General features: G+C 54.5%; 6 protein-coding genes across 6 annotated transcripts; 3 read left to right on the top strand and 3 right to left on the bottom strand.

Annotated features, from left to right (window-relative positions):
• Positions 1 to 474: 474 nt before the first annotated feature.
• Positions 475 to 2,071, bottom strand: CLUP02_03334 (cation efflux family protein; the record flags this gene model as incomplete). Its single annotated transcript, XM_049282357.1, has 2 exons — positions 475 to 1,076; positions 1,150 to 2,071. 2 exons carry the CDS (start codon positions 2,069 to 2,071, stop codon positions 475 to 477), a joined length of 1,524 nt encoding a protein of 507 aa, XP_049139500.1.
• A 2,655-nt stretch (positions 2,072 to 4,726) lies between these two features.
• Positions 4,727 to 5,926, top strand: CLUP02_03333 (Sir2 family protein; the record flags this gene model as incomplete). Its single annotated transcript, XM_049282356.1, has 1 exon — positions 4,727 to 5,926. The coding sequence occupies one exon, from the start codon at positions 4,727 to 4,729 to the stop codon at positions 5,924 to 5,926; it is 1,200 nt and encodes a 399-aa protein (XP_049139499.1).
• Positions 5,927 to 5,970: 44 nt separating this feature from the next.
• CLUP02_03332 (uncharacterized protein) lies at positions 5,971 to 6,668 on the bottom strand (the record flags this gene model as incomplete). The annotated part of the gene is made up of 2 exons (XM_049282355.1): positions 5,971 to 6,143; positions 6,209 to 6,668. 2 exons carry the CDS (start codon positions 6,666 to 6,668, stop codon positions 5,971 to 5,973), a joined length of 633 nt encoding a protein of 210 aa, XP_049139498.1.
• Positions 6,669 to 7,203: 535 nt separating this feature from the next.
• Positions 7,204 to 13,622, top strand: CLUP02_03331 (peptidase family C50; the record flags this gene model as incomplete). The annotated part of the gene is made up of 2 exons (XM_049282354.1): positions 7,204 to 10,355; positions 10,406 to 13,622. 2 exons carry the CDS (start codon positions 7,204 to 7,206, stop codon positions 13,620 to 13,622), a joined length of 6,369 nt encoding a protein of 2,122 aa, XP_049139497.1.
• Positions 13,623 to 15,015: 1,393 nt separating this feature from the next.
• On the bottom strand, positions 15,016 to 21,673 carry CLUP02_03330 (uncharacterized protein; the record flags this gene model as incomplete). Its single annotated transcript, XM_049282353.1, has 29 exons — positions 15,016 to 15,228; positions 15,305 to 15,366; positions 15,502 to 15,531; positions 15,615 to 15,743; positions 15,815 to 15,937; positions 15,999 to 16,123; positions 16,175 to 16,549; positions 16,628 to 16,748; positions 16,783 to 17,089; positions 17,177 to 17,273; positions 17,343 to 17,374; positions 17,548 to 17,587; positions 17,678 to 17,840; positions 17,907 to 17,997; positions 18,057 to 18,101; positions 18,232 to 18,392; positions 18,449 to 18,499; positions 18,617 to 18,968; positions 19,032 to 19,194; positions 19,251 to 19,445; positions 19,517 to 19,627; positions 19,731 to 20,015; positions 20,043 to 20,159; positions 20,239 to 20,459; positions 20,533 to 20,798; positions 20,886 to 21,054; positions 21,128 to 21,266; positions 21,472 to 21,503; positions 21,563 to 21,673. 29 exons carry the CDS (start codon positions 21,671 to 21,673, stop codon positions 15,016 to 15,018), a joined length of 4,326 nt encoding a protein of 1,441 aa, XP_049139496.1.
• An 839-nt stretch (positions 21,674 to 22,512) lies between these two features.
• CLUP02_03329 (uncharacterized protein) lies at positions 22,513 to 22,872 on the top strand (the record flags this gene model as incomplete). Its single annotated transcript, XM_049282352.1, has 1 exon — positions 22,513 to 22,872. The coding sequence occupies one exon, from the start codon at positions 22,513 to 22,515 to the stop codon at positions 22,870 to 22,872; it is 360 nt and encodes a 119-aa protein (XP_049139495.1).
• Between the last annotated feature and the right edge of the window lie 304 nt (positions 22,873 to 23,176).

Below are 23,176 nucleotides of genomic sequence, written 5' to 3'. Positions count from 1 at the left end.
GGAATAGCTCGTCCCGTGCTCTATGCGCCCTGCCGCCCTGCATACTGCCGCGTCTAAGGGTCCCGCTGCGTAGAACGCACTTGCGAGATTGGTCAGGATAGACGGGCATTTTCAACGACGAGTGATCTCATAAACACCTTGATACGAAAGTAGACATGGTTCAATACAAAGCAAATCTGTTGTTATTGAGCAGATGAGAGATATATAAAAACAAGTCTCTCGGTACGACCGGCCTGTGGCTGGCCTTTTGTGATTCCTCCCTAAACGCCGCCCTGATGCAAATGGATGCCTTGGAGGACTCTCTCCAAGAATGTTCTCTATACGTAGCAAGACCCCCCTGTAGACCGGCAAAAAGAAAAAAAAAAGACAAAAGACGGTGGCTTTGCCACGCTTCCAGAAATGGTAAGGAAAACCAAGGGTATCTCGTCGTGAATGGCAAGCTCCTCCTCCAACTGTACATAGGGCTGGGCTGCCTTAGTCGTGCTTGTGACCATTGCCGTTGGTGTGGCTGTGGTCGTCGGCCTCCTCGCTAGCCTCTCGGTTGGCTTCGCCGGGGATGAACTCGTCGAACGGGCGCGCAACGTCGGCCTCCTTCGGGACGAAGCGTACCTTGATCCTTCGCACACCACGGACCTTGGCACCGACCAGAGTTCGGACCTGATCCTCCACTTCTCGGACAGCCTCAACAGACCAAGCTCCGGGCACTGCCAAGTCGATATCCACCAGGTAGTTCTGACCGGACTTGACACCCGAGACGTTGCGAACATCGACTTCGTGGCCATTGGTGACATCAGAGAGGCTTCGGAGGGCGTATTTTTGGACATCTCCCTTGACTTCGTCATCAATAGCGCGGTCGGCCAATTCGTACACGGAAGACAGAGTGTTCTCAGCACCAGCCTTGATGACGAGGAGAGAAATCATCAGGCCACCAACGGGATCCAGCCAGGTCGCATCCTTGAAAAAGTTTGCACCCAGAATAGCAAGCAGTGTGACAATGCCGGTCCAGCTGTCGACACGGTGGTGAACGGCATTGGAGGCGAGGACAGAGGACTTTCGTTCGACGGCAACTTTCATGGCTGTTTTCCTCCTTGTCAGCTTTGTTCCTTGCAGCTACTCGGGCCTGAAAGGATTAGGGGGGATTGCGCTTACTAGCTCTGTACAGCCATTCCTTGATTGCGATTGTTCCGAGAGCCAACCAAGCAGCGTGCAAACTCGGTGTAGCGTGACCATGACCATGGCTGTGGCCGTGATGAGCGTGGGCAATGGCCTCTGCTGCAGAAGCAGGGTCGAGGAAGAGGTGAGCGTGGAGGGTGATCAAGCTGCTCCAGCACATGAACAGGCCACCGCCTAGAAGCATGCTGGAGACACCCAGAGACCCCAGACTCTCAATCTTGCCGAAACCAGTGGGGAAGGCTTCGGTCGGGGGTTTCAAGCTCCACGAAACAGTGGCCAGTGTCAGGACGTCGGATGCCAGGTCCGTCAAACTGTGCCAGGCATCAGCAATCATGGCTTGGGAGCCGAATGCGTAGCCACCGGCGCCTTTGGCAAAGGCCATGCCGAGGTTGGAGTAGAGACCGATGCGAGTGATGCGCACGCCGGCGTCGTTCTTGTTGGCCGAGGTCAGGTAGACATTGTCGTGGCCGTGGTGGTGATGGTGGTGATGGCTGTGGCTCTTGCGAGACTGAGGCGGGTTGGCGGTCATGGTGGCAGTGGTGGTGGCAGACATGATGACAGTTGCTGGTAATGAAGGGGATGAGTTCTTCGCAGCCGTCAAGGTGTTGGTGAGGTGAGGAAGGGAAGAAGTAGAAGTGGTCAGGTGGAGGCGGGCGGCGCTGGGGGTTAAGTAGGGATCGCAGGGAGAGGCGGCCGGGCTGGATGTTTGATAGACGCGGAGGGAGACGCGGCGCAGAGCTGGATGTGGTTGAGGTGGCCTAAAGGGGTAGGCAGAATTGAGGCAGCGGAGGAGGGTGTGCGTTCCCGTTCCCGTTCTTGGAGACGTCACCCACGCACTCCCACTCACAGCGGAAAGGCGGCGGAGCAGTGCCGTGGGACGCTTGGACGGGGTCGACATGCCTGGGGCCGGGTTGAGGAGTAAGGTAAGGTAAGATCCAATACCAATATGTCCTCGGCTGTGTTTGTGTGTAAGGTATGCGTGCGTATGTGTATGGATAGTGTGTACTCCGTAGGCGTGGCTACGGATAGGTGTCTCGCGCCTTCTCTTTCGCTGCAGTCTCTCTCTCACTCTCCAAGCACCAGGGTCAAGGTAAATTGATGCGGAAGGGGTGAGGGGACGAATAACGGGTTGTCTAATTGCAAGCAGGCCAGGGACGCGTACATGACAAGCCCAACCCGAAAAGCCGCGACACACCAAACTGAACCACAACCGTACCGTGCGGTAAGTAAGGTACGAAGACCTCGAAGGTAGATCGGCAGACGGAAGGTGGACGGAAGAGAGGAGGGGTGGGTGTGTCGGGTGGTCCAGGTGGAAAGGGCCCCAAGGGAGGGATGGGAGGAAGGGAAAGGGTTACGGTAACGAATTGGGGGCTGGCTTGGGGTGCAGCCTACGCCGGCGTAAGGAACGGGGGTTGAGAGTTAATTCGAATTTGGAGACTGGCTGGACTGTAGTCTGTACCCAAAACGCAGTGGAAAGCAAAGCAAGCACAAAGTGCCAAAAAGGTGCGCGCGCGTGTGTTGTGAGTGTGTGTGCGTGTGTGTATGTACGGAGTATTGTGCGAGACTGTGTCAAGTGTGTGTCTCCAGCAAAAAGAAAAGAAAGGCAACGCGGCAATTCGGTGCAAGGAAGACAAAACTTTCCCAACTGACAAGGCGAGGGTTCCGGCAGCGGCGGTAGCGGTAGCGTAGCGGCAGGGCGGGTTGGTTGATCTGATCTGCTGCAACTTGCGGCTAAGACCTACAGACTCTACGGAGTAAAGAGGAACCTCAGGTAGGTAGCATACAGAGTGCGAGTACGGATACTTACTCAGATACAAACTACCTAGAATATGTCAAGTACTCTCACTGCAATTCTTGCAGAGGCAGTACTCTGTGCAGTTGCGGCGGCTCGGTTGGTTTGCTGATGTAAAGGGTACCCCTACAACGTGCCTGTCCATCCCCCACCGAGCAACCGACCCGAGCTAAAAGGCGGTGCCTGACGAGCATGGGATGGGATGGGATGGGATGGCGGGCATGTCATGGGAGAGACTGAGCAGTGAAGTGGGATGGAAAATCACCACCAATGGTCATTCCCCACAAGGCGAGAGTCGAGTGAATTGGCTCCATTTGATTGACGGATGCAACTTGAACGCCAAGAGAAGGGGAGCCCATGATACCCATCCATGAACTCCATGGGCTCCGAAGCTACGTACCCCCAGTCCTTCCGTAGGTGGCAGCAAATTTCTTCGAAACTGACTTATTCAGTCTCGTCGCACCTGTGGACAGTGGCACGTACGTACGGCGCCGCCGGGAATTGCTATGGGGAAGAAGCTTGAATTCTCTTCTTCTCTTTTTTTTTTAACCTTGCGCTGCGGCAACTTTACTTTTTGATACAGTGCCAAAATGCTTAGTGTCTTTTTACCTTGTCAATACTGCGTACACCGAGGATTCGTACACGTTATGCTTCTCCATGCATTACCCGCTTTAGAGCAAGGTACCTTACTTCGTAGTGTACTTGAAGAAAGCCACGACATGCGTCAGCCACGCCCACCCACAACCAAAACCCTTCTAGACTAAGTTATGGAACCTGGAACTGCAAAATAGCCTCTCTCTCTCTCTCTCTCTCACTCCGGGTGGTTTTCCTCTCATGAATCGTAACGGATCCAGTATATCTCATCGGCTTGCGTCCGTATCCATAACGCAGTAGGTCCATCCAAAGTGTTGACGCATACCCATCTGTCCCGCCTACCAAACAGCAACGGACATGGTCCGCTGCAACCACCACGGTAGAGACCCAAATATGACTGTCGGACTGTCTCTCTCCAGAAGGTAACTTCGTCCTCGAGCTGCATGCCCGGAGGTGTGGTTGAGCAGACATGTCATTGGGCGAAAAGGCCACGCCAGATGCCCCTGAGAATCTTATTCAAATGACAACCCAAAAGACCGCCGATCAAGCGTACACCTCAAGCGTAATTCTCTTTACAGATAGTCTATACAGATACTCCGTACGACTACGAATCCATCTCTCTAATCTGACGGGGGACGGTCACTTGTCGCAGACATCTGATGTGGCCCGTGTCAAGGCAAAACCTCTAAAGGACCCATGTTACTTAAGCGGATGCCTCCACCAAGTCAAGCCACACTGGGCTTGGTCATCTTGTGGGGTTCAGTGGATTCGCAGTCCCGGCTGGGATGCTGGTTCCCCCCCGAATCATGACGAATTGACCACTGATAATCAGATCGCCCCCTTCAACTCAACCATGCGGCTTGAAATTCGAGCCTGTCGCAACGTTTCCATTAACACGCGCTTGTCAGAAATCTCCTTCCGTCCCTTGATCACTTCTATTCTTAAATTCAACGCCAGGGTGAACATGCCCACATAACCAGTTCCTCCCACCCCCTTTCCCAGACATTCTCCTCCCTCTTTCTGCTGAGCCTCCGCCGCGTCCACGTACATCCCCCGGAGCTACCTTCCCCCCTTGACCGAGACTCTTAAGCGGCTCCGGAATTCCCTCCCACATCCCGAATAGGCCTTACGCAACCTCAACCACAACAACGCAACATCATCGCCCCAATGCGCAAACCTCTTATGCGCATTCCCTACACGGAACTCTTGGCCCCTCCCACAGTCCGTCCAAGCACCGCAAATACCATCCCCGGTGCTGTCGCGGCCCTCCAGAACTTCTTCACGGCCCCGCCTCCAAAGGGCCTGCCGAGGTCGACCGTCGTACTGACTGGGGCGGGCCTATCCGTCTCCAGCGGTCTCGCCGACTACCGAGGCGTCAATGGCACGTATCGCGTGAACAAGACGTACCGCCCAATCTACTACCACGAGTTCCTCGCCAACCACGAGGCGAGGAAACGGTACTGGGCCAGGAGTTTCTTGGGTTGGACGTCGCTTCACAAGGCGTCGCCAAATCATGGTCACTATGCCATCCGAGATTTGGGCCGCATGGGCCTGATTCGGAGCGTCATCACGCAAAACGTTGATTCATTTCACTCAACAGCTCATCCTGACATTCCAACATTAGAGCTGCACGGCTATCTACGATCCACAGTCTGTGTAACTTGCAGGAACGAGTACCCCAGAGACGTCTTCCAGGATGAGCTTGCGAGGCTTAACCCGGCCTGGGCAGCCTTCCTCGTCGAAGCGTTAGCTTCCGGGGCGCTCGACACGGAGAATCCTGTCGAGCGCAAGGCCAAGGGCATTAAGTCCAACCCCGACGGCGACGTGGATCTGCCAGGCGCGCCGTACACCACCTTTAGATACCCGGCCTGCCCGCACTGCCTCGCGAAGCCGCCGTCCACGCCTGAGGGGACCAAGCACGTTGTCGAAGTCGACCACGATGGTGCGTGGAAATCCACCAGTTCCGGGGGCATATTGAAGCCCGCCGTGGTCATGTTTGGTGAGAGCATTCCGAGCGACGTCAAGACGGCGGCCGAAGAGGCCATTGACGGGGCCGGAAAGCTTCTCATATTGGGGACTTCGCTTGCCACGTACTCTGCCTGGCGGCTGGCCAAGATGGCGCTGGACCGCGGCATGCCCATTGCGGTGGTGAACACCGGAGGCATACGGGGCGAGGACCAGATCTCCGCCGTGGAAGACCCGGACCCCACGGGTGTTCGGGGAGTGCGGACAGAAGTGTCCACCGACGTCGTGCTTCCCGCGCTGGTAGAGCAGCTACGCCAGCTGCAAAAGGCCGCCTCGGGTCCGGTTGGGACCGTAGGAGCGCCAAGAGAGAACCATGGCGTGTTCAAAGATATGTTGTCATAGACCACCACGATTTGTACCAATCCAAAGCGTTGCCATTTGCATAACTAAAAAAAGCTCGACATGCCCCGCGCCGGTGGCCTTGCGGCTTCGGGCACTACCGCTGTTGGTTGTGCTTCGGCCTTGCTACTCGCCGCCGCCGTTGTTGCCGCCTCCGCCTGCCGTGCCTTTTCCTGCTTCTTTTGTCGCGACGCATCTTCTCGCTCAATCTCTCTTAGCACTAAGTAAAAACTTGTGGTCAGCATCGTCAACGCGATTTCAGCGCTTGTGAATTGTAGAACATACACTCCTCCCAGTCCAACTCCTTCTGAGCGTCGCCCGTACCCAGCGCCTTCTCCACGTCAACCGTCTCGCCCCTCTGTAGCTTCTCAACCACCTCCCGCAAGACGCTGATGCGGACATCTGCCTGTCGAGAGAACGCCTCGAACGCCTGCTTCGTCGACAGCATGTTGATGGACATGGAGCCGATCAGGAGGAAAATGACAATGTAGAACGTGGCCGGGTTCCATTCCTTCTTTCTCTTCGGCTTGACTCGCTTGATCATGGGGTCGTCGGTAAGTTTCTCTTCGGACCTGAAAGGCTTGGGGATGAGGCCCTTCCAGAAATCGAGTTGGGCCACCGTAGGAAGGGAGCTTGAGTATCGCGACTGGAAGTAAATGGAGCGATTCGCAGCTTGCGCAATGGCCACGGCGCGGAGGCCCGAAGAAGGTGCTGCAAACAGCCTATGTGTCGCAACTCGAGACATTTTGGGCGGGGGGGGGGGTGGGGGGAGGGGGGGGGGGGGGGGAGGCGGGGGGGGGGGGGAGGGGGGGGGGGGGGGGGGGGGGGGGGGGGGGGGGGGGGGGGGGGGGGGGGGGGGGGGGGGGGGGGGGGGGGGGGGGGGGGGAGAATCGACCTCTGTAAGAACACACACACACGTCGTCTTCGCTGTGCTGTCGCGTTCGAAATGGTTGTTCTTCTGGAAGGAGTCAAAAAGCTTCGAGAGTGCTCCTTTCGCGGTTCTCAAATTCCGGATGGCCCGTGCATCGATGGTCCCTGCTGCACGGACCGAACCGGGATTGCGGTTGCTCCGGGCAACGACCCGGGGCATTGTTTAGCGAGACCTGACAACTGCCAGCTGCAGGCCTTTGTGGACTAGCATGAAGTCACACATCAAACTACCTTTACCTACAAACGGCCATTTGCCCATGTTTGGATCAGGAAACACTTCCTATTTCCTCTTCATGAATAAAAAGACTTCATGACGAAACGCCGCTTATGACCCGGATACATACAACCTAATGACTACGTTACAAAGCAAAGTCGACGCCGTTAAGGCGGCGGCTGGATCGACTGCAACATGCACATCAACAACCACGGTGCTACTCAAAGAACTTCTCGCGACCGAGGCCGAGGCGCAATCGACAGCGCAAAAGAAGAAAGTGGCCACGACAACACGAGGGAAGGCCACTGGCACAGCACGGGGGGCCGCGACTGCGAGCAAAAAGGAGGAACTGACAACAAAGGAGAAGGCCGCGCTGGCGGCGCACATAATCAATGTCGCCCTCAAATCACTCACCGAGGCATCCAAGCCTGCACTTCCCACCCAACCTTCGACCCCGTGCCGACGACAAAATTCAGGCGATGACTTGCGAAAGCCTCAAAACAAACGGCCCCTGAGGCGGTCCAACTCCATGCCCATGACCCCGATGCAGCCACGTTCACTCAACAGAACCTCGACGTCACCCACAACAACACCGAAGCCCACGAAAAGCGCGACAACGACGATTCCCACAGTCACTTGCCTTGCGACGGTAGAGTGCCTCCGAGCTGCGTTTGCGTGTTTGAGATCCCTTCATACCTCTGGCGCAGTGCAACTGCCCGACCTGCAACTCGAGAGCGGGATATCTTCATTCGTTGGCAAGCTCGTCGGACTAGACCTCCAGGAGCATGCGCTGCGGGAGCTGACGCTTTTGAGGCAAAGAATCGACGCAATGGCCCCTTCAGCGAAACCAAAGACGAAAGCAGCTAAAACAACAGCGGCAAGCACCAAAGTCAAAGGTCTCGCAGAAATCTTGGACTTTGGTGATGCCAAGTTCTCCGGCCCGACACTTTGCCTGGTTATCACGACTCAGATGCAGATCTTGCGCTTAATGTCTGCAAATAAGAAACCAGCAACGATCGAAGCAGCGTTGCCATTCTTGGTCCCTTCCCATCCGACTTCACCGATCAACCTCCTCCTGGAATCAGCCAAGGAGTCCCCCTCAGCGAAGACGAAGGCTGCGCGACAGCTCGATCTCCTTTCACAACTTCTCCTCTCTCTAGCCCCGAGCTTGGCAAGCAAAGACGATGACGTTGCCGTGGACTGCCGTCTGAGTTGCACCCCGGCTACTGCGCTGGAATTACAAACCCTGGGATTGGAGGCGCGTCTGCATTGGTGGCACATGGCTGGCCACAAGGCAGATGTGGACAAAGACATCATTTCACCACTTTCTCGGTGCATCACCTCATATATTCGCAGGGTCAAGTCTGACTCAGCCGGGGCATATCGCAAGTCTCTCAACGCTTTCGATCGCATCATCACCATGGTCAAGAGTCAGTGCCTGGAGCCGAAGGTCGCTTCCAAATCACCACTCGTTGTGATTTACCAGGCTCTGGGAACGGTGGCTCAGACTGCTCGCCATTTCACGGAAGCAGCCGAATGGATTTCGAAAATCAAGGCGACTCTGGACCCAGTCAACGATTCCCCCGCAAAGCGCTGCGCGGTTGCCGCACAGCTTGTAGCTGTATACGGGAAACAGACACCTTTACCTCTGGAGTCCTTGTCTGCGTACTTGAAGGAAGTTTACGACGCCCTCCAAGGGACGCTGAAGGGTGACGTCACAGAACTTGAGGAGCTCATGGTTAATCTATCAGCTGCTCGTAGGTCGGCAGTAGGAATCCTGGCTGGCAAACTTACGGATAAGTCTCAAAGCTTAGACAAACTCCTCAACGACCTCGTCCTCCAATTTCCCCGATTTGCCCTTCGATGGCTGGGGAAGCAGCCGACGAAAGACGCTTCCCCAAAAGATCACGTACGCTACGAGTCGAGGAAACAGTTATTGCTTTCTTCGATAACACAAATCCTGGACTCGGCCCTGATGGTCGCCAAATCTCAACTTGACGACAACAAAATGACCTGGACAGTGCTTGACGGCCTACTTCAAGAGTGTCTCATTCTCTTGGACCTTGTAGGCGACGCGAGTATCGCTCTCTCGAAGGCAGACGCCTCAAACCTCTACCATGTCAAACTCTCGCACCTCTACTTCATGTTCTTCAACTGGTATCGCCGCCACGCCGAGTCTAAACCCGGAGATAAGACTCCTCTTCGAGCTCTGAGACGATCTGTAGACTGTGTCAAGGACCGATCCTCTGAGGAGAAGGAGAAGGCGCAGACAACAGCGAAACTCGAGTACTTTGCGGACCTCTGTAAGCAGGCTGGTCGAGTCAACGATGCTCGCGACGCACTGAAGCTCATTTGCACGAACATGGTTGAAGACGGAGTATTGTCCACGGTGGCTGCATCTTTGGCTGAGAGTTCACCTGCAGTGGCCTGGAGCGCCAGCGTCAAGGCCGAGACATTGTCAAGGACAATAGGTACAATGGTCAAGCTCGACCAATCGTGGAATGATTGGACTTTCTTCCTTGCGGATGTTGAGCGGGCTGCGGTCCTGGAGCGCATCATTCAACTCATCCTCTTCAACACGTCTAGCGACCCCAAGCCTAACGACATTAAGGACCCGGTTACCGAGGCTCTTTTGAGAATCTACGCGCCCGATCGCTTTCCTGTCCACCGCCTTCGGACGTTGCTGCAACTGCTTACCATGTCAATCGGCGACAAAGGCGAATTTCAGAGCCTTCGAGAGCAGGCAGAGGCTGCTTTGCAGCTCTGTCGTGACGGGAACTTTGGTGATGACGCTGGTCTAGCTGGGTACGTCTCCGACCTCGAGGCCGGTCTCTCGTCTACACTGGCACTCGTTGCAACAGAGACAGAATGGCGTACAGCCGACTTCGAAGAGTCAACGAGTATCTGGCGTTCGATTGTCAACCAGTGCCAGACCAAAAACGATCTCCTATCCAAGGTTAGCGACACTGAGGGACTCATTAGGCAGCTCAATTCCATTGCCGAGTATGCAAGACTCAGGGGCGAGGACGAATTCTTGTTATCGGTTTTGACATTATGTGCCGACATCGCGTCCAAGCTCTCCGATTCCTCCACGGACTTGCTTCTCCAGGCGCAAAGTAACCTCGCGGATCAATACACACATCTTGGTTACTCCGAGAAGGCTGAAGAGATCCTCAACAAAGCCAAGAAACTCGCGGAGGCCTCAGCTACCAATCCCGACCTTGGTGCCGTAAACCTTCAGATCTCCCTCTCTGAGTATCAGCTGGCAAACCAGAACTCTGACGCGGCGTAAGTCATATCTCCCAAAAGATTGAGGGCAGTCAGCTAACAATAGGCAGCCACAAGATGCTGCTGCAGGGCGAGATCAGCTTTGAAAACTCTTCCAGTGTGAGGAAAGCTCCTAGGCTCCAAAGAAAGTTGCTTTTGGCAAGAGCTGCTAGTCTTTCTTCCCGAATTAACTGGGACAAGGGCGAATATCAGCATGCTTTGTTTCACGCCAAGACGAGCGTGCGAATCTTGTTCCAGGACTGGACGAAATTAGAGGCTCGCTGGAAAGATGTGCCCAAGGCAGAGTCCAAGCAGACCTCTAGAGAAGGTTCTCCTGATGCGGAGGAAAGCCTTGTATCGACTGGCATTTCGACAAATCTGATCGAGCTATCCGACGGTCCTGACAGCTGGGCACTTGCTTGTGGTCTTCTGAGAGCCATGCTGCACCTTTCTTCCGTATACGCTCACCTGGGAATGTTTCAGGAGACTGTCTATTATGCCGAGAAGGCGCACCAGGTTGCCAACGCCACAAACGCCTCCATCTACAGAGCTCAGGCTGCTAGTTGGATCGGTTCGGTATGGCTGAAAGCCTGCAAACTCGACAAGAGCCTTGGCTACTTGAATGAAGCAAGGCAGCTCATGGCTACGGCTGTCAAGCCTACACGTCAGGCGTTCCAGCTGGCTTGCGAGCTGAGTGCCTCGTTTGGAGAGATGAAGGACCACGAGAACGAGCATCTACTCCTTGAGCTTGCCGAGGTCACGCTTGGAACCTTAAACAACAGCAACCGAGGCGCAATCACTGGCGTCAACGATGAGCAGGTGGTCAGTAAGATGGCAAAGCTCACGCTCAAGGCACCGGCTGCGCGCAGAACACGAGTGACTAAGCCAGCGGACCCAGCTGCCACGAGAGCGACCAGAGTTACGAAAAGAGTGGCAGCGCCCAGGACAAAAGCTGCTGCTGCTGCTGCTGCTCCAAAGGCCTCTGTCATTGCAGCAAACGAGAGCGCATCCGACCTCAAAGCCTCCATGCTGTTGTACAAAGCACTTGTCCACCTTAGTAAGGGTGACTGGGCAGCAGCAGCAGAGCTTCTCGAGGAGGCGAAGCAGATATCTAGCAGCTTGCGAGAGTCTTTGCGAGTCCAGATTGGTGAGGCTACTTGTTTGATTGAACAGGGTATCAAGCAGATGGAGGGCGATTCAGTCTTCTCGGTTGTGAAGGAATCAACCATCTCTTACCCGTCCATCCACGCCGCAACCGACAAAAACAACACGGAAAAGACGCAACCGACGGCATCCTCTCCGCGAAAGGCGCAAGGCCGTGCTACCTCTGCCGAGCGTAAGGTGATGAGAGAAAACGCAACCTTTGTCGAAACTTTGGAACAAGCGCAAGCTCAGCTCATGGAAGCTCAAGCTGCCGCTGCTATTTCAGGAAATGGACACCTGGTTCATCGCATCTCTGCGTTGCTTCAGAGCACGGGCATTTTCCTATCGGCAGCCTCTCATCGGACGCCCAAACACATGGGAGGCTTTGGATATGCCGCCTGCTCCGTCGAGTTTGCACGAAATCTGACTTGGAAACGGGAGCGAAACACCGTAGCCACGGATCACCTCAATGCCAGCTTCAGCGAGGCGGGCTGGCCACTTGCTCTCACGTTAAAGGATGATAGACGGGCAAGCATTGTTACTGTTGACGATATGGCGAAATTCCAGCGTGACTACATCGACATCATTCCTGAAGCGTGGAGTGTCCTGTCGATCGCGCTAAGCGACAACCGCAAGGATTTGTGCATCACCAAGTTACAATCAGGCCAGAGCCCTTTCGTCTTACGACTACCGCTGGAGCGTGTGGCTTCTCGCGACGGCGAGGACGAGCTGTTCGACTTCCAGCATGGTCACGACGAGCTTATGGATATTATCCAGGCGACCAACGCGAGTTGCCACAACACTGGTGACTACACTGCAAAGGGGGCCAAATCAGCGTGGTGGGCTCAGCGCGAGAATCTGGACAACAGATTCAAGGATCTCCTCGACAATGTCGAGCAGGTCTGGCTCGGTGGGTTCAAGGGCATCTTCTCCCAACATCGTCATCGCGCCGATCTCATCGCCAAGTTCCAAAAGGCCTTTTCCAAGATTCTTGATAAGCATCTGCCCTCGCGCAGGCAGGTCCGAGGAAAAAAGACTAGCAAGTCCCCCAAGATTACCTTGGAGCCGCGTATCCTCGATCTTTTCGTTGGCCTGGGAGACCCGTCTATGCCGGACAGCGATCTTGAGGAGCCTCTGAACGATCTTCTCTACTTTGTCGTGGACATTCTTCAGTTCCACGGCGAGAGAAACGCCTACGATGAGATTGACTTTGACTCCATGGTCTTGGATACGTTTGATGCTCTTCAGGCGTACCATAACGCTGCCAAGACTTCGGAGCCCGAGGAAGGCGCCCACAGCATTCTCATCCTCGACAAGGCTCTCCATGCCTTCCCTTGGGAATCACTCCCATGCACGGAGGGTCTGGCGTATTCTCGCGTTCCCTCATTGTCCTGTCTGCGTCGACTACTTCTAGAGCAGCGCGAGGCCCGAGATTCTGATGACGAAAAGGCCCACCACCGACACACTGTATCACCTGTCGGTGGCACGTACATTCTGAACCCCGGCTCTGATCTCAAGAACACTCTCGCCACTTTCGAAAAGCCCCTCAAGGAGAAGCTGTGCGAGTCCTGGACAGGCATCGTCTCGCGTACACCGACCGAGGACGAGTTCGAGGGAGCGCTCAAGAAGTCTGACATACTCCTCTACTTTGGCCACGGCAGCGGCGCGCAGTACATTCGAGGCAAGACGATCCGCAGACTGGAGAAATGCAAGGCTGCGGCGCTGCTGATGGGGTGTAGCTCGGCGTCCCTGCAGAACGTCGGCGAGTACGAGTGCCACGGTCCAGTATGGAACTACATGCTCGCCGGGTGTCCCGCCGTTGTGGGCACGTTGTGGGACGTGACGGATAGGGACATTGACCGGTATGCGGGCCGGTTGTTTGAGGAATGGGGACTGATGGAAAGGGGCACGTTTATTGAGGACAGCTCGAAGAAGAAGGGCAAGGGCAAGGGACTTTTTGCCACGGAGAAGAAGAGCAAGGCGAAGAAGGAGACGACAAAGGCTACCGGGCGTGGGAACGCGTCGCTCGTGGAGGCTGTCGCCAGGGCTAGGGACGCCTGTCGATTCAGGTACATCACGGCTGGCGCGGTATGTGTATACGGCATTCCGGTGTATATTGGCAAGGACAAGGCCGAGGGTGCTTGAAAGGGGGGGGGGGTGTTTGTTGGTTGACTGCATCACTTTGGGGAAAGACTCGAGGGCAAGTCTGGTGTCTAGTGTCTGTCGTATTCCAGGTTGGGGAGAAGAACCGGAGCATTAGAGCAGCATTGCATTGGAACGTGGAGTTTTTTGGAGATTTCAACGTTGCTGTTGTCATTGTCTACTTGGACGGGTTTTCCGGGAGGCAGGCATCCAGGGGTTAAGGAGATATTGTGACTGGTCCCTCCCGCCGTAACTATAGTGTCTTATGATAATGAAATGAGGAAGGTTGTGGATGTGAGCAGAGTTTTTTTTTCTCCGACCCTTTTTCCCGTGTGATGTTGCGTGCGGGAGGAGGTACGGGAGGGGGTTCAGTTACGCCAGTGGATTTCATCTATCTACGCGTCTGTCTGTCTGTGTGTATGGTAGGTGATTGAGGGAGAGTATGTTGGTGAAGCTTCATCCTTGGAGATGAAGTGGTGTGCGTATGGGTAGGATGCCATGGAGGGGATCGATGTGAATGGCCAGGGAAGACTTGGGGAAGGCAAGGGAAGGTGAGGTTTTGGGCGAGGAGGAAAGGGGTGAACATGGTGGGTGTTGTTTTTGGGGGGGTTCTTGATCTATACTGTCACTCGCGATATTGGACCTCGTCTGGTTATTGTCGCCGTGTCGTCTTTTGTAATCTTGTTTCTTGGGATTGCGGTGAAGAGAATGTTCCTTGGGTGATGTAGAGGGCAGGGGGTTGCGAGGGAAGTGGGAGGAGAGTGGACGTAGAGCGAGATGAAGAAGTAGGAACCGGGAAAGGGAGGAGAGAGGGGAGGATGGATCCTGAACTCGGCCGTGGTATACGACGGGTTGTCCTGGGAGATTGGGGTATGTGTCGTGATGTTGATGCCAATGTTGACGTACGATTGCTTGGATGGACACGGGTAGGGAGACGAGAATAGGTCCGAATCGGACATGCCCGGCTTGACGGGGATGATATGCTTGTGTATCCTTTGCACCCTTCTTCTTCTCTTTGTCCCGTATCTCTTTACCGTTGTCTTTTGGTATTGATCCCCGAAATGTCTCCGAGGGAGGACGGCACATGGAGATGGTCTCATGAAACCTCCACGACGGGGGAAAAGGGGGTGGGGGGTGGGAGGGGTATGGATGGTGCTCGTCCCGTGTTGAGTGGTGATGTTGAGCATCTCATGTCTTGATTCTATTCACGGTCCGGGATGAATGAGCTTCTCACGGCCTCTTGACTACGTTCCCGGGGAAAAGGGGGAGGGAGGTGAAGCGTGAGTAAGCGTGAGAAAGCTTCGGGACGGGAAGAAAGGGGACATGGACCAAGTCTTGTTTACTATTCTTCGTCCGCCTTTTGGATGGACTAGCGAACCGGATCCCCGGGCAGCTTCTAGACGGCTTCGATACCGGCAAGCATGGTGTCGACAAACGCAGACGTGGCCCATCCCGAAGGAGCACCGAACGAAGCTCGCATCCCTCTCGCCTTGGGCTGAACGCATCTCACATCTAGGAGGTAAACGAGGTTTCGATAGGAAGTAGGGAATAATGAGAGTCGAATATCTATAGCATTGCCTATCACAAGCCCCCTCACGCAAAAGACAGGCTCGTGAAGGGTGCAAGGCGCTCGCGTGTATCAAGCATTCACCTCGCTCTATAGACTACGCTCCACGATTGGATACCTTCTTTCTCCCTTTAGTCTCAGAGAAGTGTGTCGCGTCCCAGAAGTTTGCGTCCCGGGAGCCTGGATCGGGAAGACGGGATGACCGAACGGAGTTTTTTTCTTTCTATTCTTAAACTCTACCTTAGATCCCGCGATGGGATACCCAGATCTTGGGATCCGTGGTGGTGTGTAACTATGTTTTACAACGTCATGGACCAATATTCTTTTCATCGATGAAGTTGGATGCTGCGAGGAGGCTATGCCACACTCCCCTCCCCTCCTCAACCTCACGAAACGGAACGGCCGATGTTCCCGCTTCTATTCCTGACTACCGTACTTGAAAGATGAGATGTACAGGTTGATGGTGGTGGAGGGGTAGGAACCACGACTCGGATGCGATGCCTCCACCGTCGATAGAGCAACGACGAGGTCAGATGAGGGAGGAGAGAGAGGCCCGCCTCATCCTGCCATTGGAGGACCCAGAGAAGCGAACCTCTGCGCCGATGACTCTATTCCTGTCTCTGGGAACAACGGGCATCTCTCGGAATCTGCTTTGTTTGGAATGACGTGGACGAGCACGTCAAAACGGAGCGAGCATTAAGGGGTCGGATCGAATCGTCTTGTCTGGTCATTGGCTTTCCCGCAAGTGATCCTGTTCAGAAGACCTCCTGGACTGGTGGCCTCTCTACATAGGAACCGGAAAATACGAGCACTCGCTCTCTCCGAAGACATCGAGCTCGTCCCTTTGACAAACAGAATCCCTGCGAAGACGGGTCGACGGGTCTCGAGATGAAGTTGCAGACGGGCCGATGAGGGACGACCGTTACGCGGGCAGGATCTCGGGGGGAGCCATGCTGCCGCTTGGGCTGGGCAGACGCGGGAGGTCTACTCGATGGATGCTATATCAATACCGGTATGGTCCATGAGGGGGAAAACGTTGCGCCGCCTCCCTCGGACCCAGCTCGTAATGATGAGATGAGGCCTTCCATAGGCTGGCGCGGCCCCAAGGCCCTGCGTTCCGAGCCTAGTACATCGGGTACATCTAACGGCGTCTCCGCGGTATGAGGGCAGAGACAGATGAAGAAGGATGTACGGATACGGGAGAGAACGCGTCTGAGCGTCGTCTATCTGTATCCGTATGCCTGCACCTCTCGAAGCGCGTGAGACGCTCATTTCCCAAAGGAGAAAGGCAAGATGGCGGATGGAAAGGGAAGAAAGAAAGGCGTTCTGTTCAAAAATTAGCAACAAGCCCTCCTGGTCCTGACTAGTCTCACAGTGATTTTGAACATCATCTTAATTCATCCTCCGGGCGATCTTTGCTAGCCCTCTTCGGATGCAAGACCGAAGGGCTGCGGCTGTGGACAAGGCTGTAGAGTCAAAGCTGGTGGCCTGGCGTCCATCTTTTGAGAATCCGAGACTTGAAGGCCCAGTCGCCTTGCTTCGTCTCCGCCTCCCTCCGAAGCCTGTCACGCCTGTCAACCCCTTCCTTCAGCCCACCAGCCCGAGCTGCAAGGAGGGATTCGGAGCCTTGTCTCTCATCGTTAGTAGTGCAGATCGAGGCGTAGGGCCGTGGTTGTGGCGTTGATGTGAAGAGCCAGTCGTATCTTTGGACGTGCGGACGGAGGTGGGTCCGCTGGGATTGAGTGACGGGGGGGCTTGCGCGGGAGAAAAATGGGAATGACAGGGAATTGGATGAAGAGAGAGTGGAGAATATCCCCGGGAGGGGTGGGATATACGGCGGTACATGCCACAATACACAGTAATGAAGGAAAGGGGGGCGTGCAGCAAAAGTCTGTTTCCCAGGCTGGTATCGAAACGTCGCATATCCTTACCTGTATCCTTACCTCACGGTTAGCTAAGGCGCCCACCTAGGCAGGTAAAGGAAAGGCACGGTGCCGACAGGGAGCCGTGATGATAATTCGCCAGTAATAAGGGTGAAGAGTGGATTCTTCCGTCGGGCGGCCGGATCACCGGGCGGCAGGTGCACGCTTGAACACTCCAGATTGCGCCGAGAACATGCGCCGTTAGTGCCATTGCATTCGTTGTATTGCGTCTACTGGTAGGGCGAGCCGAGGAAAACCAATGGCAACTGACTGTTTTCTAGGTCATGTAAGCCTGCAAGGTATCTTGATTATCTGGCTCCGGGACGAAGACCGTTTGGGATCATCGCTAAGGACTTAGTAAGGCCAGCTGGGGCCTCATTCTCAAGACTCAAAGGCATCTTTGGAGCTTCTTACCCTTCCGAATCTGTGCTCTTCATACTTCGCCCCGTCTAGGTGCGTATGACCGAACAACGTGGACGCTAACGAGGTCTCATGGGAGACAGTTCCTTGCGGGTTCCGCCGCCGACGACATACATCGTAGGAAAACATAATCACCCCGAGGTCCCTACGCGTCGTTTTCTCCTCCAGTACGGACGTGGTCAATGTCGCTGCTCAGCGTCTGACGGGATGCGGCCCTGAACATGTTGTCCGTCGGGGACCACATTTGGTCTCCGGAGCTGAGATCGTCCCGTCTTCCAAAGTCAATTATCAGGCGGGATCGTACTGCGTAAACTGTGTGCAACGGTCGCCTAAAAAAACACCTATAACCAATAGGACCTTAGCGACAGATTGCCCAACCATAAGTGAGTGCTGCAAGGCTCTTTGTGCTTCCTATTCGTCTCCTCCCACTGTCTACTGTGTAAGCCAACGGGACGTGTAAAGATTCTCCCTGCCTCAACTCGGTGTGTCTCTTGCGAGGCGTATACTTGGCTGATCGACCCCAAACACGTCTCCTCCGAGCCAAACAACCTGCTTCATCCTCGTGTTTGACAGCTGCATCGTTCCGTGAGATGATATACGTGTTACGTTACGCCTGAGCAGTTTTTCTCCTTCTACGGTACGCTCGGCTCAAGTCCGTCTAAAGTCGCGATGTGACCCGAAGCGTAAGTTCGCGAAGGCGTACGTGGCACACGCCGACCCCTTTTGGCGACCATGAAGCAGCCGTGTGCGCACTCCGTGGTATCTTGTTCCGAAATCTAAGCATATCGGTCCGTGTTACACATATCAACACACCACGCTTGGTTCCTCGCGTGCCGTAGTAGTCTCTCGGAAGAATGCGCCAACCTGGTTTTCGTCGGCACGTTCATAACTATCGTCCTTTTAAAGCTTGTCCCACTCACAGGCTAATACAGCTCGAAATCCTTCATCGGCTACGCGGATGCTTGGTTGCGCTGCGTCACTACTGAGGAACAGGGTTCATCAGTAACGGCAAAGGGTCCACCATGGCGTGAAAAGGAAAAAAAGAAAAAAAGTCTGGCCAGCCATAGCTGCTAGTACCTAGGTATCACGGATAAGCATGACAAGGGTTTGGTGATTGTCCCTTTGCGAGGTGTCAGGAAGGGGGGAGGCGATGGAGATCATCCGGCGGGGGTTCGTGGAGAAGAACGGGCTTGCATATACGCAGTAGACGTACATCGCTCGATCCATATGTGACCACACAGGCCGTGGCATCCTTGATTGATGAGCATTTCTCGCCGACGGCACGCAGATTGCATAGCCAGTCATGTATTTACCCAAGCATCGACAAGGAGCAGGGCGGTCGGGGAAAGACAGAGACTGGGGCGCGCGGGGGATGTGTGCAATGTTGCCGTACACTACGCAACGAGATGAGATTTGCGAGGAAAGCTTCGAGGTACGTGCCTATTCCTTTTGATGAGATCAACACTGTCACCTCGAAGGAGGGGGTACGGGCAGATGGAACACGAACACGCCAAGTAAAAACCACTCGTAGTGTCGGAAGATTGTTGACCTGATGAGTTGTCGGTATGCTACAGTCGAGAAGTACTCCGTAGAAGAGTACCGCCATGGTTCAGCCTGTATCTGTAATGGTTGGCATCTTGGGTGAGCCAGAGCAAGGTTGTAATGCCTGTGGATGCGACGTTGACGAGGGTTTGTCGCCGTCAGCCCTCCGAGATGACGGACGACGGTGACAGGTGAGCAAGCATGGGGCTTGTCGTCCACCCGGACAATCCTGTCAGAGCTTGCGAGAACCCTACGACAGCATCTTCGTAGTTGGCTCTTCTGGTCGACAAATGTTGTTCAATCTTGGGCAGATTGTGGTGGCTCTGAAGTTCGACAATCCGGCTTGTAAGGATGATGTGATTGGCGCCGGGAGCGCTAGTATCGGTGATGATACATTAGCACGACGGAATAAGAACGAGAAGAGGTCGCGTACTTGCCTGGGATACACTGTCTTGTTTAACTCTGTTCCGTCTAATCTATACCGTTTGCTGGCATCAAGTAGCTGGCATCTGGCGGAATCCAGAGGTCTCAGCTGGACCGCCTGGGCGGCGCGATTTCTCGAGACAGGCCGCATCAGCAAGTCGTCATCGCCGGGAGGAGGACGAAGAAGTCAACCATGGAAGTCGTCAGGGGGTTCCGGGGAGGGATGGAAGGCTTAACACAGTAGCGTTAAGGCAGGTCTCGAGCACGGAGGGTGGGTATGAAACCGGAGCAACTCTGGGGGCAATCCCAGTGTAGTTGTGCCGCCTCGACGCTGATGAGGTTGAGAATGTGTCGATCCCAGGAAGCTCTCGGTGGTGGAAGGGCATGATTGGGGCTCCAGCTCTCATCTGAAGTCGGCCTTTCTCGAAGGGGACTTGGAACGAAGTTAAGAATAGGTAGGCGTGGCGTGGCGTGTCAACGGCGGTTCCCACTTGAGTTGCGACTGACATTTTGATGGTCTGGCTGGCGGCGTGTCAAACTCTTCTCGACAAGTCGATCCAAGACGGCGTCAAGGACAAGCTCGATTGTCGTTCAGGGGCTGCGCCAGGGATGTAGTCGCCAACATCATGGGAGGTTTTGCTCGTCCCTGTACCTGGAATGTAGTCCCTGAAGAGGAAGACAACATCGATTTCCGTCGTCGGTCAAAGCAAACCGGAGCGGGGCTGAGAGGGAGAAGTCGGACTACAGTCGATGAAAGGAGAGATGTTCAGGAGGCTGATGTGGAGAAAAGCCGGTAGACGAATCGTTGACGCTGGGCGATGATGATCTTGCAGCCCAAGATGCGGCGTAGTTTAGGTTGAGGTTGGAGGGGCACGGAGGGGGGCAAGTAGTGTAAGGTAGAAAGGTAGCACGCACGCACGTAGGGAAGTCGCCATGTGAATGCAGCTCATCTGAAGCCGGTGCACACTAAGGCAGGTTATTGTGGAACGAGGTTTTCCTCTAGCTGCTAACATTATTCATTTCCAGGTCGGAATTCCACAAGCCGGAGCTGGGGAAAGGTGAACCGCGTTGTTTTAGCGGACCTAGAAGGTCGGAATGTGAATGCAGTAGTAGCAGAGTCAGAACATCCAGACACAAGCTGTCCCAAGGCATGAGATGCGTCAATAGTGAGGAGAGAAAAGCCTCTAAGGTGCCTGATAGGGGTCATACTGCTTTGCAGTCCGATGGCGAAAGCGTCGAAGTTCATTAAGGTACTGAAGACTTCTGGAAGCCCCGACCTTGGAAATGTTGCAAAGGCGAGATGGGCTTGTTGAAGTGGATACGAGCATCATCTCAGCTTGTCAGGTACTGATACTCTTTCCCTCTACGGGTTCTCTATACGTAGCCAAGTACCTTTATCTGAGATGTCAAGCACGTATGGAGTACACTTGGAAGTCTGTAAATCAAGATACCTTTCGTCTGGGTTCGGTCCCTTAGTGCCTGAGGTCATCCTTTCTAAGCAGGTACTTCGTTGTGGGGGAATTAAGCGTGCTCTGTTTCGATCTTGGTGCAGCCCCTTGTCCTACGCACTGGTCAATCATCGACCGTCGAATGGGGGGTGGTATTGGTTATGCCTGCCCCGAGTGCTAGTCTACCTTGTGCAATGAAAGTCGAACGATTTCTGATATTTGGCCGACATTCAGGACAATGCGAGATGTCAGTTTGCGAGACCCAGGAACGTACCGTAAGGTATTGGAGAATCGTCCAACGTCAACGGATACCAATACTTCCGTTCTCGTGACGACTCCAGCACAAGCCCTCCACTCCAATTAAACCCTATCGCCGATGATACGGAATGTCAATGCGGAATTTCCTTCCTATCAACTCGGAGCTTCTACGACCGCAAAGCTATGTCATTTGACTGAACAGAATAGAATAGCTCAGGGTTTTGATGGCTTGACGGCTTGCACGGTTGGCTAAGGTAGTCTGGCAGCGTCACGTAATTGCGCCGTTAAGCTGTAGCTCGAGAGCCTTTACCTTGTCTGGTGATAGGGCCCGGACTGGTCCCCGAGCCACGAACCTTCACTCACCGGGATGAGTTCCGTAGTACAGCAAGTGGCTTCTGCTGGGGTCAAGGCACAAAGCACAAGCCGGGGCTCAAATGTGAGGTAGCCATCTCCAGATACGTCGCTGTTGATCATTCACTGATCGTGTGGCTTGAAAAATTCATGTTAGTGTATGGAGTAATGTTCTGCGGCACCTTGTTATCCGCAGTGATCTTCAGGACCTATGGATACCGGAATCCTAGTAGGAAGTCATGTAGTGTAGCGATACAGCACTGCTAGTCTGCTGCGGTATCGTGGAGCTTTGCAAATGAAGAGCTTGGGAAACCATCGACCTACAGGCTACAGTCCCGTTTTGAATGTTGACCTGGATAGATGAATGGAAGGGTCATGCGGATTCCAGATGTGGTTGAACTCTGAGATGAAGAGACCAAAGAAATGTGATGAGTGCCAAGGACTTTTGCTAGACTTTGAGTCTGGGCCTGTTCCTGACTTGTTGACCTGTTTCCCGGGACTCCTGAACGTGGAGGTCTCAGAATTGTCATCTTGGCATGTGTGGCTCGAATTCCCATCCCATCCACGCCGTCTTCTTTGTGTTGCCAGGACCCTTCCACCTTCGTGCTTTCCACGCGGAACAATAACAATGCGGGCAAGCTACCTACCTTACGCTTGGAATCTCAAGGCTAGACACCCTTCAATCGCCACCCTCACAGCCCAGGCCAGACCTTCTCCAAGTAACGCTCAGGTGCCACAGTGCCGTGGTAGGTACCTTACTTCTTAGACTGAGGTCGTGAATCCGCAGAGTTACTGCGTAGACACGCCTCTGACTCTCCACATGGCGTCTCTTACATCAGCAATAATAATCAAGCCCCAGTACTCCGTACCCTCCCCATTACCTCAATGTGCAAATCGTCTTCCGTAGTATAGTGTTTCGACTACCAGCCGTGCCAGCCACATCGTCCTCTTCCCAAAACAAGATGGCGAAGGGGCTTGGAGGGGTCGGTACACGACCTCCTAAGGTAGAAGGGAACATACTGCGGTATAGCCAAGGTACGGTGGGTCCTTCCAATTGGGCTCAGGTCTGCCCTGCTCTGCTAGCGTCTGCCCTCCACACTCCCGCTACCACTTCCACTCCCACCACTTCGTCGCTGTCGTGCAGACAGAGTGACAGACAAACACAGACACCCCAACCCTCACAGACCTCCACCAAAATTCATCCCTCCTATCAACGCTCAGATATTATCACGATCTACCTGCTCCATCCCCATCCGGTCCTCTTCTCCAACTTGTCTTGTCAACCCCGAATTTCGACCGCTCCAGACGATCCGCCACTCTGATGAAATCGGTACGCCTCATCCTCGCCCTCGTTGGCTCAGGAGCGAACGGTTCTTCAGACCTCAGACAAACTTCAGACTTCAGCCATTAGCCATCAGGACTTCTATTCTTTCTTGCAGCTGCCCTTATCGGAGATTCATATCTCAACCTGCTGGCAACGCCGACCCTTCGTGACCATACACAGCGCTTTAGGAGGGCCTGAAGCTACCCCATCCCTGATTTGGCCGAATGACGTCCTCTACACCACCTGAACCCCCCCGGCCCTCAGGAAGATCACCCTTGGGTTCCATCTCGAATTTAGATGTT

Source organism: Colletotrichum lupini, chromosome 2 (genome assembly GCF_023278565.1).
Source record: "Colletotrichum lupini chromosome 2, complete sequence".
Lineage (NCBI taxonomy): Eukaryota > Fungi > Ascomycota > Sordariomycetes > Glomerellales > Glomerellaceae > Colletotrichum > Colletotrichum lupini.
Note: the sequence above shows the minus strand (reverse complement) of the source record. Positions and strands in the feature narration are given on the sequence as shown.